Consider the following 15,074-nt stretch of genomic DNA (forward strand, 5'->3'; position numbering starts at 1 on the left):
TCGGCCGACGGTCGCACTCTGAGCCTGTTTCCCAGGCGCAAAATGCGCAAGAGGCCCAGGCCGTCGCGTCAGAGCTGCGGGGACGGGGTCGGGGCCCCGGCAGGCGCTCACGGGACACTCCCGTTACGGAGGACCCGGGGCGAGTGTTGGGCTAGTACACCGACGCGGAGGTAAAACACACCCTCCTCACTGGCCTGCCCAGCTCGGGGCTGGGAAACGCACCCGGCCCATCGCCACAGGACCCACAGCCCCGGAGGACCCAGCCGGCACAGATAGATGACGCAGCTCTCCAAATGGTCGGAGGTCCCGCCCCCGCCGGCGCGCGCCGCAGGAAACCACCCCCGTCCTGAGCCATCACTGGCCCAGCATCGGCGCAAACACGCGGCGCTCAGCCTTCTGGGTAACGTAGTATTTTTTTCCCCTGCAAACAACCAGGTGTGTGGAGCAACTTGCCTCAGAGCATCAGTGAAAGCAGTACTTCTGCACTCTCTCCTCAAACACCATGAATGGTCTCTATCGGTGGAAAAAGACTCCCAGACTCCCAGATTTTTTTCTAGCAAGGAATGTGAAAAATGTGTCCTGACCCTGGAATTCTGTCACCTGCTCCTTCCTGTTCATCCCTAGCATCACTTTAAAGCTCACTGTGTAAAGCCCTGTAGGCCACTGTAAAGAAGTCATAATGTTCCTTGTGTGTTCTAGAATATACCCAGGAATTAATTTTGTATGTTAATATACACAGAAATGGGAATGATTGTCATGAAGGAAGTAGTTTATGCTCACACATTCCTAGAAACGGGCACATCACAAAGGGCCACGAGGAGAAGACCAGGATGGGTCAGGTCAGGAGGTAAGAGAGGTGAAGAAAGCATGGTCCACAGCTTTTATTGTGTTTTCAACAGGAAAGATAAGGCAGGGTAGGATAAAGTTTGGTATTGGCTAGTTTGAATACTGTCAACAGGTTTTGGAGCATACGGGCTGACTTATTTGCCCGGCACAGGCCCTTAGATGATGAGAAATATAGTCTCCTAAGTGTAAGAGTCAGAAAGAGGAGGGTTTCCAACTAGGGGCTTTGGGTTGCTTAATTTACACATGAAAGAAACAGCCCCTAAGAGTAGTTTGTTACCTCTAAGAATTGGCTAGTCCTGAAAGGGGCATTCTTGGGAATTTCCTGGCAGTCCAGTGGTTAGGACTTCATGATCTCACTGCTGAGGGCCCAGGTTCAATTCCTGGTTGGGAAACTAAGAGCCCACAAGCCACGCTGTGTATTTGGGGACCTCAATTATTTGTCTTTCGCCATTTTCAGACGTGTGGGTCTATGAGAAGGGCATGTGGAACAATCTCTCTAAAATACCAATCCCACGGGAGATAACTGGGATCTTACTAACACCATCATCCCTTGAATACCTGCTTTCTACTTGCTCACCTGGACAGCCCCTCCTTGGAATTGCTCCTTGCTCTGTCCATGACTCTCTACCTTGTTGCAACTCAAAGATCACATCTGGCTTGATGCACTGACACCCTGTTCTTTGAAAGTGACATAAAAATGGCCAATTTGGGGCTTCCCTGATGGCACAGTGGTTAAGAATCCACTTGCCAATGCAGGGGACACGAGTTCGAGCCCTGGTCTGGGAAGACCCAACATGTCGCAGAGCAACTAAGTCCGTGCGCCACAACTACTGAGCTTGCACTGTAGAGCCCGCGTGCCGCAACTACTGAGCCCGAGTGCCACAACTACTGAAGCCCGTGTGCCTAGAGCCCGTGCTCTGCAACAGAGAAGCCACCGCAATGAGAAGCCCGTGCACCTCAACAAAGAGTAGCCCCCGCTCGCCGCAACTAGAGAAAGCCCACGTGCAGCAACGAGGACCCAAAGCAGCCATAAATAAATAAATGTATATTTTTAAAAAAAGACTAAAAAGGGGGGTGGGGCACAACAACAAAAAATATGTGCTTAATACACGGATCTCCAAATTAAAAATCACAGCAGACAGAAATTTCCTTCAAGTCATCCAGCTCGTTAGAACAAGGCCAGGAAGTGTAACCAGTGGTCTGACTAGAGGGTCCATGCTCTTGACACTGCTCCAAGGAAGGGAAAATAGTGCCCATTTACAATTTAGCTTAGACCATTCAATTGTCAGGTGTGTAACATACCTGTGAACAGATCACAAATCTTTAACCCTCAAAACTCAAGGATGACGTCTTTGAGCATTCCAGAGGCACCTCAGCATCCGATAACTAAGACAGGAAAAGGCAGTCTGCGGGCCAGAGTATGAGTACAAAGGGGAGAGGCAAATACTCCCCGAGACCAGATTCCTACAGATCTCCAGCATCACGTCTCTGTAGAGGGCCCTCCCAGCTGGACCAAATGCTCCCATACCATCTCAGTAAAACTCACAGACAGGTCCATGAACTTGACTAAGCCTGCAACAAACCCTTTAATCTCCAGTTATGCACATTTAATGATGTAGGAATTATTATGACCCCATGTTCTTTAATTTTTTTGTTGAAGTCAAAGGCTACAAGTTTCAACAGTGGGAACAAAAAGTAAATGAGAAACTGTTGACACATGGGCAATGGAAATACACAGCATTGACCTGGTCGTTACATCTTTGTACAAATAAAAACAAATAAAGGGAATATTTGCAAGTCAAACCACTGACGACATATCTAAATAGACACAGATTTATTGAGAGGCAAGATTCTTTCTCACAAGACATTCTCTATATTTTGTCATCACTAAATTAAGTCTTGACCACTATGTAAGAATTTCCACTCTGACATAACTGATTGTTTTCGTTACAGTGATTTACATGTATATAAGCCCTCACCTCAAAGCTATGACTTATTTCTTGTTGTAGCAAACTGTATTTGTTAAAGAAATTTGAACTTCCTCAACATTTAGGTATCATTTAAGTCACTGTGAAGAAGAGTTAATATAGCATGCTATCATTTGAGCTTCAAAGTTTGCCCTTGGCTAAAGTTTGAGGCCTTAGATTTCGGGAGGCTTCCTATCATTCCTAGAAATGATGAATGGCTCAGTGCACCTATTGTTTGTGTAAACGAGGTGGCTTATGCTGCTAACCTGTTATGCTTCTGGAGGTCTAGAATTCTGTTATGCTCTAGACAGAGTGCCCAATAAAAATCATAGGCACTGAGGTTCTAGTAAGTTTCCCTAGTAGACATTTCACACATGCAGTCATAATTCCTTGACAGAAATTAAGCACTCAGAATTCCTAAAGCTTGTCCCTGGTTTCCTCTGGACTCCAGTCTTTGTATCTTTTCCCTTGACTGAGACTGCTTTGTATTCTTGTGCTGTCATAAACCTTCGATGTTCAGTATAATATGCTGAGTCCTTTGATGCTTCCTAGTAAGTCATAAACCTGGGTAGTCTTGAGGACTTTCAACACAGTCATTCATTATGACTTTTAAAGTCTTATAGATCTGTCCATAAAAGCCCATATAGTTTCTCTTTGTGGTCAACATAAGTCATATACTGTGCCAACTATACACACAGCTTTGTGTAAACTGTGAGGGAGGCAAACATAAAAATACACTACTGTGTGGCCATTCACTAACACACATATATTGAGTGTCTACTGAGGAAAATAAAAACGTAAAGTGAACAGAATCAGACAGTGGCTGGATGTGAGGATGATAAAAGAAAAATGGCTGTGAGGTGTCTGGCTTTGTCAACAAGACAGAAGATAGTGGAATTCACTGAGATTGTTTTTTCAGGCACCTCAAACACAATGTCTAAAACCAAATGCCAACCTTAGCCCTTTTCTACCTCCCTGCTTCCTCAGAGATTATATTTCCTACAAAGTTACAAGAGATGATGCAACCATTGAAGACTGAGTTTGGTTTCTCACTCAAACTGAAAGGATGGCCAAGATGTACTATAAAATGAGAAAGGGGGTTACAGATCAAATGAGTATTATTTGATCCGTCTTAGTAAAAATGAATTGTGATCAGGAAAACAAAGATTCATACTACAAGAAGGAATCTAGGAAAGTGATAAGGGTATGGACTCTGCAGCCAGCCTAAATGGCCTCCAATCCCTAATCTCATACGTTGTAATGACTGTACAATTTTTAGGCAAACTCCTTAATCTTTCTGTTCCTCAGTTTCCTGATTTGTAAAATGATATTACCTATCACATAGACTTGTTGCAAGGGTTAAGAGTTGATGTGTTTAAACATTCAAAACAATGGCTGATATACAGTAATACCACATTTGCTTGCTCTTAGAATTATTATGGGTGCATCCTTATGGTGATGGTCTTGGCCAAATGACACATGCATAAACTCAGTGTATATGAATACACAGAAGGTGTGGAAGTATGAACAGAGGGTAACAGACATGAGAAATATTCAACCTGGAGACACAGATTTGGGGGAACTCTGTAGATCACTGAGTATAAAATGCATTGAGTGGGAATTAACTCACTCATGGAACACACCACAAGTGAGAAAGCAATGACCTTGGATGGACCCTGGGAAGCACATTGTTTAATACATGGGCTAAAGACACAGACTCTCTGAAGAAGTGTAAGAACTCACAGAAACCAGGAAAGGACCTTCAAGTCAGAGATGTGGGCAGCAGTCCAACAGTGATGGGAGGGCGGGAGGAGGAGAGAGGACAAAAGGGAACTTTGTGAGACCTGCTTAAGCCAGGCAACCATGGTGGAGGTCATTCTTTAGTTGTCAGTGGAGCGAAAGGGACATGATGGGGTGAGGACAGGCAGTGGACAGAACAGTCACACAGGGTGTATCTGTGAGAGAAAAGAGAAGGGCAGAGCTCAATACACATGTAGGGCAGAAAGTGCTTAGGGGTGAGGAACACAGGTATAGATTGTGAGGACAGAAGGGGATTCAGAGGGAGAATTTAAAGACCAAGAAGTAGAGGCACAAAAGAAAGACAGTGGCCCTATACAAGTTGGGGAATATGGGAGAATGTGTTCAACAACAAAGAGGAAGACTGAACCTGGAAGACAAGTAGCCCATTCTCCTTTGAGGCTGTAACAAGCCTTAGAGAGCTCGGAAATTTTACACACAAATCTTCCCTGGAGAACACAACTCTGAACAATCTGAAGGTTGCCCAGTTTTATTTTCTTGAGAAATATTTGTGGATAACAACACAGAAGATGGCAGGTCTTCCATTCCTCCAGACACTTCAGGATTTCTATTCCAGTATCAAGATAAACCACCAGAGAACCACTGACTTTGGACTACACAGTTTTGCTTGTTTTCTCAGAGTCCTTCTTTGGCATCATAAACTAGGCAAAGAAATAGAAGATGTGTAAAAGAACCAAACGGAAATCAGACAATTGAAAAATTCAAAAATCAAAACGAAAGTTCACTGGATGAGCTCAATAGCAGATTATATATGAGAGAGAAGGAATCAGTGAGCTCAAAGAGAAATCAATGGAAATTAATCAATGTGAGCAACAGAGAAAAGCAGACTGGGGGAAACAAAAAGATGGGAGCCTGAGAATCCTATGGAACAAGAACAAGAGAACAAAGGGCTGAAAAAACTATTTGAAGAATAACTAAAAAGTTCCCAAATTTGCCAAGTGGCATACACCACAAAATGTGAAAAGCTGAGCAAACACCAAACAGGACAAGCCCTCCAAATTTTATGGCAGGTTACATCATAATCAAACTTCTGAACTCTATATACAAGGAAAAAACACTTTCAAAGCACTTGACATAAAGGATACATTACAGATAGGGAAATAATGAGTCAAATGGCAGCAGATTTCTCAACTGAAACAGATCAGATTTCCCATCTGGAAGACAGAAGGAAATTACTTGTTTGCCTTTCAAGTACTAAAAGAAAAGAACTGCTGACCCTGAATCCTATATCCCACAAAAATATCCTTTGGGAATGAAGGAGACATAAAGACATTTTTAGATGAAGGAAAACAAAAACATTTGTTACCAGAAAATCTGCACAAAAGACAGGCTATAGATTTTCATGGGGCAAAAAATTTAAAAAGAAACTGTTAATGGAAGAAACTTGAGATTTCAAGAAGGGAGAAAGAACAATGTAATGAGACTGTGCTTCTGAGTTTTGTAAAAATTGTTTGACAGTTGAAGCAAAAAGAACATCATCCAATATGGTGTTCAGTATATGAAAAGGAAATACTTAAGACAATTATATTAAAAGAATGGGGAATGTAAAGGTACCCACTGGAAGTACGGTTTCTACGTGTCAAAGTGCTAAAGTGTTGATACCGTAGGCTGTGATAAGTTATGTATGTACAATACAATACCTAGAGTAACCACTAAAATACAAGAGATATACTCAAAAACATCACAGATATATCAAGTGGAATTCCTAACATTAAAGTAACCCACAAGAAGGCAAAACAAACAACAAAAAGTACCCCCTCAAAACCAAACAAAAACAGAGCAACAAAAACATCATAAAATGGTAGTTGTAAGCCCTAAAAATATCAATAATTATTTTAAACTTAAATGGCCTAAATATACCAATTTTAAAACAGAAATCAGTAAGATGGATATAAGGAAATGAGCCAAGTATATGCTATTCACAATATTCACATATTACATTACTTCAAATGTAACAATATAGATAAGGTTGAAAATAAAATTATGGAAAAATATAAACCATGCAAACATTAACCAAAAAACTCAATAGTGGCTATATTAATATCAGATAAAGTATACTTCAAAGCAAAAAATTTTAGAGGAGCAAAAAGAAAGCATAATGATAAAAGGGTTATTACACCAAGATGACACAGCAATTCTAAATGTGTATGCACCAAACAACAGAGCTTTGAAATACATGAAGTGAACACTGACAGAACTTAAAGGAGGAAGAGACGATTCTAGAATTAAACTGCAGGACTTCAACACCCCTTTCTCAGCTGTTGATAAAAATATGAGGCAGGAAATCAGCAGATATAGAAAATCTGAAAAACACCATCAATGAACAGTATCTGGTGCATACATATACAAACTCCACTCAATGACAGTAGGATACACACTCTTTTCAAGCAGCCTTACTGAACATTCATCAAATATCCTGGGTCATAAAACAAACCTCCAAAAATTTAAATAGCCAAATCAAACGTAAAAGAAATCAGAAGAAAGCACAAAATACTCCAAACACTGGGAAAGTAAACAACATCCTTCTAAATAATCCATGGGTTAGACAGTCTCGAATAAAGAAATATTTAGAACTGAATGAAATGTAATTAGAACATAAGACAAGAAGCTAAAACAGTACTGTGAGGGAAATTTATAGAACTTAATGCTTACATTAGTAAAGTGAAAAAAAAAAACCCTCAAATCAATAACCTAAGCACCCACCTCAAGAAACTGCAAAGGAAACTACTATCAAAGCAAGTAGAAGAAAGGATATAATAAAGACCAGAAAAAAAAAATAATTCAGTGAAATTAGGAAAAGATAGAGGAAAAAATGGTATAAAGTGCTGGTTCCTTGAAACAAAAAAATTGATAAATGTCTAAGAAGATTGACAAAGATAAAAGAGAGTTAACACATTTCCAATAATAGGAATAAAACAGGGGCTATAAGTACAGATTCTGCTGCCATCAAAAGGATAATAAAGGAATACTTTAAACAAATAAGAAAATTTAGGTGAAATGGGACAATTCCTAGAAAAAGATAAACTATAAAAACTTATCCAATATGAAATAGATACTCTGAATAGTTCTATACATATTAAATAAAATAAATACATAATTAAAAAGCATCCAAAAGAAAAATCTCCAGGACTAAATGGTTCACTGGAGAATGCTACCAAACATTAAAAGAACAAATAAAACCAATTCTATACAACACACTGTCTTGTGAATAATACACCACCTGTTAACACATGTTAGGAGGCCAGAATCACCTAGACACCAAAACCAAACAATGACAATTGAAAAAAATATATATAGAGAAAGAAAACTACATATCACTGTCACTCATGAAATTAGAGGAAAACTTCCTCAACAAAATACTAGCATATTTAATACTGTAATATAATATATAAAAATAATTATACTCCATGACCAAGTGGGGCTTATTCCAAGCATACAAGGCTGGTTCGACATTCAAATCTCAAATGAATGTAATACATCATATCAACAGGCTACAGAAGAAAAAACACAGGATTCTATCAATTGATTACAAAAAAAGCATTTGACAAAGTTCAACACTCATTCACAACAACAAAAAAACACAGTAAATTAGGAACATGGGAAACTTTCTAAACTTGATAAAGAAAACTCTATGAAGAAAACCTTACAACTAACACCATAGTTAATGATGAAAATCGGAATGTTTTTCCCCTAATATCAGGACCCAGGCAAGAACATGTTTTCTCACTACTAGTATTTAACATCATATTGGAAATCTTAGCTAGTGCAGTAGGACAAGAAAAGGAAATAACAGGTATACAGATGGGAAGAAGTAAAACTGTCTCTAATTGCAGATGATACTTCTATGTAGAAAATCCCAAGCATTCTATCAAAAGAAACAGCAAGGTTGCAGGATAACAAAATAACATGAAAAATATACATATTTCTGTATACTACCAAAGACTGTGTGGAAATTCAAAGTTTAAAAATCAATGCCATTTATAATTACTCAAAAAACAAAAACACCTGTATATAAATCTTAAAAACATTGTACAGGACCTATTACTGAAACTTATAAAATAGTAATGAAGTAAATCAAGCCATATCAAATAAATGTACAGACATAATGTTTTCATGAATTGGAAGACTCAAAACAGCAAAGATGCCAACTCTCAACAAATAAATCTGCCAATTTAACTTAATTTCTATCAAAATTCAATACAACTTTTTTTTCTGGTAAAAACAGACAAGCTTATCCAAAATTTTACATGGAAATTCAAAGTAACGAGGAATGTTAATCAGTTTTAAATAAGAAGACTGAAGACAGAGGACTCACTTTACCCGATTAAAAGATTTACCACATTAACTAGAGCAATTAGTAAACCAATAAAATAGTACAGGACCAAGAAAAAGTCTGAGTATTAGGTCTTTAAAACCACATGAAAAGGTTTGTTTTTAAAGAATCAAAGCCTAAATAGTCTAAAATGGTTCAACAGAACGTGCCCATTCATATGTGTATTCTTATCTCCTTAAAGGCATTTGATGGCTCAAACCAAAAAATTAAGGTCCTTAAGAATAGAGACAATGTTTTAGAACAAAGGAGATGTTCAATGAAAGTTTTCAGACCTGTCTAACTCTCTTTAAACTGGATAGCAATGAATGTATATACAAGACACATAGAGTCTAGGTTCTTTACCATGGAAACAAAACTATCCTCCTGCCAATTAACTAAGGAATCAATGACAAAGTGCCATAGCTTGGCAAGGAAGTCTGAAAGAAACATTTTGTAGTTCATTTTCTATTTTAAGTCTCTCCCTTCTTTTTTAAAAAAATTCCTGAGATAACACTGAAGTGTAAACTAAGAAGAAAGATGTAGCTGAAGGTTTTCCAACGTGCATAATAACCACTGGGTCTCTCTCTTTGATGAATTCTCAGATGTAGAGTAAGGCTCTAGGTTGGGTCAATTTCCAATATGACTCTTTAGATGACAATTGATATCCTGCAATAGGTATTTTCACAGGGAAGAAAATTGTGGGGTTTCTCTTTGGTATGAATGATCAGATTCTGAGTAAGATGTTTCCTCTGGCAAAAGATTTTCCTCAGTGGTTACATGCAAAAAGTCTTTCCCCAATAGTAGTTCTTGAAGATTGACTGAGGATTGCCCACTTGTGAAGGTTCTTCCCACATCTGTCACACTGACAGGGTTTCTCCCAGTATGAACCCTCTGATGCTGAGTGAGGGATGAGCTGCGACTGAAGGCCTTTCCACACTCACTGCACTCATAGGGCTTCTCTCCAGTGTGGATGATGGAGTGTCGAATGAGGTTTGTGCTCCAGCAGAAGGTTTTCCCACACTCGAGGCATTCATAGGGCTTCTCTCCGCTGTGAATCCGCTGGTGCCTGGTGAGGCCTGACCTGCGGTTAAAGGCCTTCCCACACTCCATGCACTCGTAGGGCTTCTCTCCAGTGTGGATGCTGAAGTGCCGAATGAGGTCTGCCCGATTGCTAAAGGCTTTCCCACATTCTTTGCACTCAAAAGGTTTCTCTCCAGTGTGGGCCCGTTTATGCAAGATAAAAGTGGAGCAGTGGGTGAAGGCCTTTCCACATTCAGTGCACACATAGGGCTTCTCCCCAGTGTGAATCCGCTGGTGCCTCTTGAGGTATGATCTGTGGTTGAAGGCCTTCCCACACTCGAGGCATTCAAAGGGCTTCTCCCCAGTGTGGATGACATAGTGGTGAATGAGGGCTGCGCTCTCACAGAAGGCTTTCCCACATTCACTGCATTCGTAGGGCTTCTCCCCAGTGTGAATCTGCTGGTGCCACATGAGGTATGACCTGTGTTTAAAGACCTTGCCACATTCAAAGCACTCATACGGATTCTCACCACTGTGGATAATGTAGTGTCGAATGAAACCTGGCCTATCTCGGAAGGCTTTTCCACATTCTTTGCACACAAAGGGTTTTTCTCCAGTGTGGCTCCTGTTATGCAAAACAAAAGTGGAGCGGTGGGTGAAGGCCTTTCCACATTCATTGCATTTATAAGGCTTTTCTCCACTGTGAATCCGCTGGTGTTGTGTAAGGTGTGACTTGCGGTTGAAGGCCTTGCCACACTCCATGCACTTATAGGGCTTCTCCCCGGTGTGGACCATGTGGTGTTGAAGGAGATAAGTGCTCTTACTAAAGGTTTTCCCACACTCTGTGCATTCATAGGGCTTCACTCCGGAGTGAATCCTCTCATGTCGAGCAAGGAGGCGTTTCTTATTAAAAATTTTCCCACATTCGTTGCATTTAAAAATACTTTCCTCTTCCTGAATCATGAGATCATTACCAGATCCACATGAGTCATGGTCATGGACAGCACCTCCTGGAGGGACTGGCTCCTCTACAATCTTTGAACACACACCACCAGGTGTCCCTAAGCTGCCATATTCAGAGCTTGGTTTCCCAGGGAGCTTGCCCTTCTGGGGTTCTATCTCTGGTCTCAAGTGTCCTTCTTGCATTTCCAGTGACCCTTCCTGATCATTGATTTGGCCCAACTGGGAGTCCTCTGAAACTCTTTGTATTAGTTGTTGCTGGAATGAGACTCCCTCAGACAGGGCTGGCTCACAAGTGGTAGGTTCTGTGGCCTTGGGCTTTCCTTTGTCACCTGAAAGAAATTCAATACACAAAAAGATCTGTTAATAATGCCAACATGGAAGAAAGAAAATCAGTATTTCAGTGAAAAAAATGAAGATGGAAATAGTGTCTCTGTGTCTGCCATGTTTCCCGACCTCTGAATCCCAGGATAACAATTTCTTTCTTTCCTGATCCTTGGACTGTTGGCACCTTGAAAGGGAGACCCAGAGAACTAGCTGGGTGAGAGGACAGGGGGCTGGAAAAAGACACGGTCAATTCCAGACTGGATAGTTATGCAAATAAGTAACTCATCTGGGCTCACAGAGAGTTCATGGTGAAGAGATGACTCAGTGCAAAGCCTGAAAGCCCAACTATGTGATCAGAAGGTTGGGGTTTTAAGCCATAAGATAACAACTAGACCTCCAGAAACAGAAGGAGGGCAGGAGACTGAGTCATACAGGCACTGATTTAATCAGCTGTGCTTATGTAATGAGACTTGGTGAAATTCTTAGGTTGGCAATATTTCATGCATATATTGCCATACATCAATGCCAGGAGGCTAACGAGTCTGAGGACATAGTAGCTTATGTTTGGAACCTCTCCAAAATCTGTTCCTAAAAAACATCTGATGCAAACCTATTGGACAAAGACTTTACAATAACCATCTTAAAAAAGCTCAAGGAGTTAAAGGAAGATACAGAGAAAGTCAAGAAAACTAGGTAAAAACAAAATGGAACCATCAATACAAAAAAAGAAAACCTAAAAAGAAATGAAAAAGAGGGAATTCCCTGGTGGTCCAGTGGTTAGGAGTCCATGCTTTCACTGTAGGGGGCCCAGGTTCGATCCCTGGTCAGGGAACTAAGATCCCGCAAGCCATGTGGTGCGGCAAACAAAAAAAGAGAAAAGAAATGAAAAAGAAATTCAGGAGCAACAAGTTCAGTAACTAAAATGAAAAACTCACCAGAGGGATTCAAAGAAAAATTTGAGCAGGAAGAAGAAATAATCTGCAAACTTGAAGACAGGACAATGGAAAATATTGAGTCTGAGAAACAGAAAAAAAGAAAAGATTGAAAAATAGTGAGTAGAGCCTAAGGGACCTGTGATACACCCAATGAATCAACATACTCATTAGGGAAGTCCCAGAAAGAGGAGAGAGAAAGGGTCAGAGAGAACATTTGAAGAAATAGCGGAAAACTTCCCAAATTTGATGAAACATCCAAGAAGCTCAATGAATTCCAAGAAAAATAAAGAGACTCACACTGAGAAAATTACAATCAAACTTTTGAAAGCCAAAGATAGAGTATGGCAAGCATGAAGCAACTTGTTACATACAAGGGGCACTCAATAAGATTATCAGCAGATTTCTCATCAGAAACTTGGGAGGCCAGAAAGCAGTGGTTCGATATATTCAAGTGTAAAACGAACAAAAAGTGTCAAGTAAGAATCCTGTATCTGGCAAAGCTGTCCTTCAAGAGGGGGGAAGAGGGACTTCCCTGGTGGTCGAGTGGTTAAGACTCCATGCTTCCAGGGCAGGGGGTGCAGGTTTGTCAGGGAATTAAAATCTCACATGCAGCTTAGCACGGCCAAAAAAAAAAAAAAGTGAGGAAGAAATTAAGACATTCCTATATATGAAGGCTAAAGGAGTTTGTTACCACTAGATCTGCTCTGTAAGAAATTCTTAAGGGAAAATTCTTCCAGGGTGAAATGTAAGGACATTAGACAGTAATTCAAAGCTATACCAAGAAACAGAGATCCTGATAAAGGTAAATACATGGGCAATTATAAGAGCTAGTATTACTTTGTAACTCCACTTTTAAAAAATATATATATATGTGTATATATATATATATTTATTTATTTATGGCTGTGTTGGGTCTTTGTTGCTGCACATGGGCTTTCTCTAGTGGCGAGGGGGGCTACTCTTTGTTGCGGTGCATGGGCTTCTCATTTTAGTGGCTCCTCTTGTTGTGGAGCACAGGCTCTAGGCACGCAGGCTTCAGTAGTTGTGGCACGCGGGCTCAGTAGCTGTGGCACACGGGCTTCATGGCTCCGCAGCATGTGGGATCCTCCCGGATCAGGGCTCGAACCCTTGTCCCCTGCATTGGCAGGCGGATTCTTAACCACTGTGCCACCAGGGAAGTCCCGTGTAACTCCACTTTTTGTTTTTACATGATTTAGAAGACTTTTTAAAATTGTTAATCTAAAGGCTACTATTATTGTAACTTTAGTTTATAACTCCATGTGTAGTTTCCTACATAATTTAAGAGACTAATGCATTCAAAAGAATTAGTGGTTTAAGTTTCTAGGCATACAATATATAAAGATGTAACTTTGTGACACGAACAATTGAAAGGGGAGATGACAGAGCTGTAAAGGATTTTTGTTTGTTACTGAAGTTAAGCTGGTATAAAATCAAATTAGTGTTAAAACTTTAATATGTTAGATGTCATTCCCATGGTAACCACAAATAGCTATAGAATATATGCAAAAAGGAATTTAAGTGTTTCACTACAAAATATCAACTAAACACAAGACTATAACACAGAAAATGAGAAAGAAAAAAGCTATAATGCATATAGAAATCAAATATCAAAATGACAGAAGTCTCTCCATATCAGCAATTACTTTAAATGTAAATGGATTAAACTCTTCAATTAAAAGACAGAGATTATCAGAATTGATAAAAACACATGATTCAGAGACTTCCTTGGTGATCCAGTGGTTAAGAATCTGCCTTCCAATGTAGGCGACACGGGTTTGATCCTTGGTCTAAGGAACTAAGATCCCACATGCCTTGGGGCAACTAAGCACTGGCACCGCAACTACTGAGCCTGCACGCCAGAACTAGAGAGCCCACATGCCGCAACTACACAGCCCACGCACTCTACTACAGAGCCCATGTGCTACAACTACTGAGCCCACAAGCTCTGGAACCCACGTACCACAACTAGAGAGAAGCCCACACATTGCAACAAAGAGCCCACGTGCTGCAGCAAAAGATCCCACGTGCCACAACTAAGACCCCATGTAGCCAAAAATAAATAAATAAATATTAATTTCTTACAAAAACCCACATGATCCAACTATATGCTTTCCAAAAGAGACTCACTTTAGATCCAAAGACACAAACAGATTGAAAGTCAGAGGATGGAAAAAGATATTCCATGCAAATACTAACCAAAAGAGAGCAGAGGTTTCTATATTAAAATCAGACAAGATAGGCTTTAAATCAAAAAAGATTACAAGTGACAATGAAGGACATTATATAAATAAAAGGTATAATACAGCAAGAAGATATTACAATTGTAAACATTTACATAATGACAGAAGATCAAAATACATGAAGCAAAGAATGACAGAATGGAAGGGAGAAAGAGCACTACAACAACAGATGGAAACTTCAACGTCCCATTCTCAATAATGGAGAGAACAACCAGACAAAAGATAAGTAAAGAAATAGAGGACTTAAATAACATAATAAACCAACTAGATCTAACAGATACACACAGAACATTTTACCCAACAACAATAGCATACACATTCTTCTCAAGTGTACATGGGACATTTTCCAGGGCAGACCATAGGTTAGGCCACAAATTAAGTAAGTCTCAACAGATTTAAAAAGATATCATACAGGGTTTCCCTGGTGGCGCAGTGGTTGAGAGTCCACCTGCCGATGCAGGGGACACGGGTTCGTGTCCCGGTCCGGGACGATCCCACATGCCGCAGAGTGGCTGGGCCCGTGGGCCATGACCACTGGGCCTGTGCGTCTGGAGCCTGTGCTCTGCAGTGGGGGAGGCCACAACAGTGAGAGGCCCACGTACCACAAAAAAAAAAAAAAAAAAAGGTA

General features: G+C 40.3%; 1 protein-coding gene across 1 annotated transcript in view; it reads right to left on the reverse strand.

The window, feature by feature from the left end:
* Positions 1–15,074, reverse strand: part of LOC112397964 (zinc finger protein 805-like) — a 48,112-nt gene that overhangs the window by 18,764 nt on the left and 14,274 nt on the right. Inside the window, exon 4 of the mRNA XM_024742314.1 lies at positions 9,832–11,255. Coding sequence (XP_024598082.1) covers positions 9,832–11,255 — 1,424 coding nt within the window. The remainder of the gene's footprint in view (positions 1–9,831; positions 11,256–15,074) is intronic.

The sequence above is a fragment of the Neophocaena asiaeorientalis genome, unplaced genomic scaffold (assembly GCF_003031525.2).
Source record: "Neophocaena asiaeorientalis asiaeorientalis breed wild unplaced genomic scaffold, Neophocaena_asiaeorientalis_V1.1 scaffold582, whole genome shotgun sequence".
Taxonomy (NCBI): domain Eukaryota; kingdom Metazoa; phylum Chordata; class Mammalia; order Artiodactyla; family Phocoenidae; genus Neophocaena; species Neophocaena asiaeorientalis.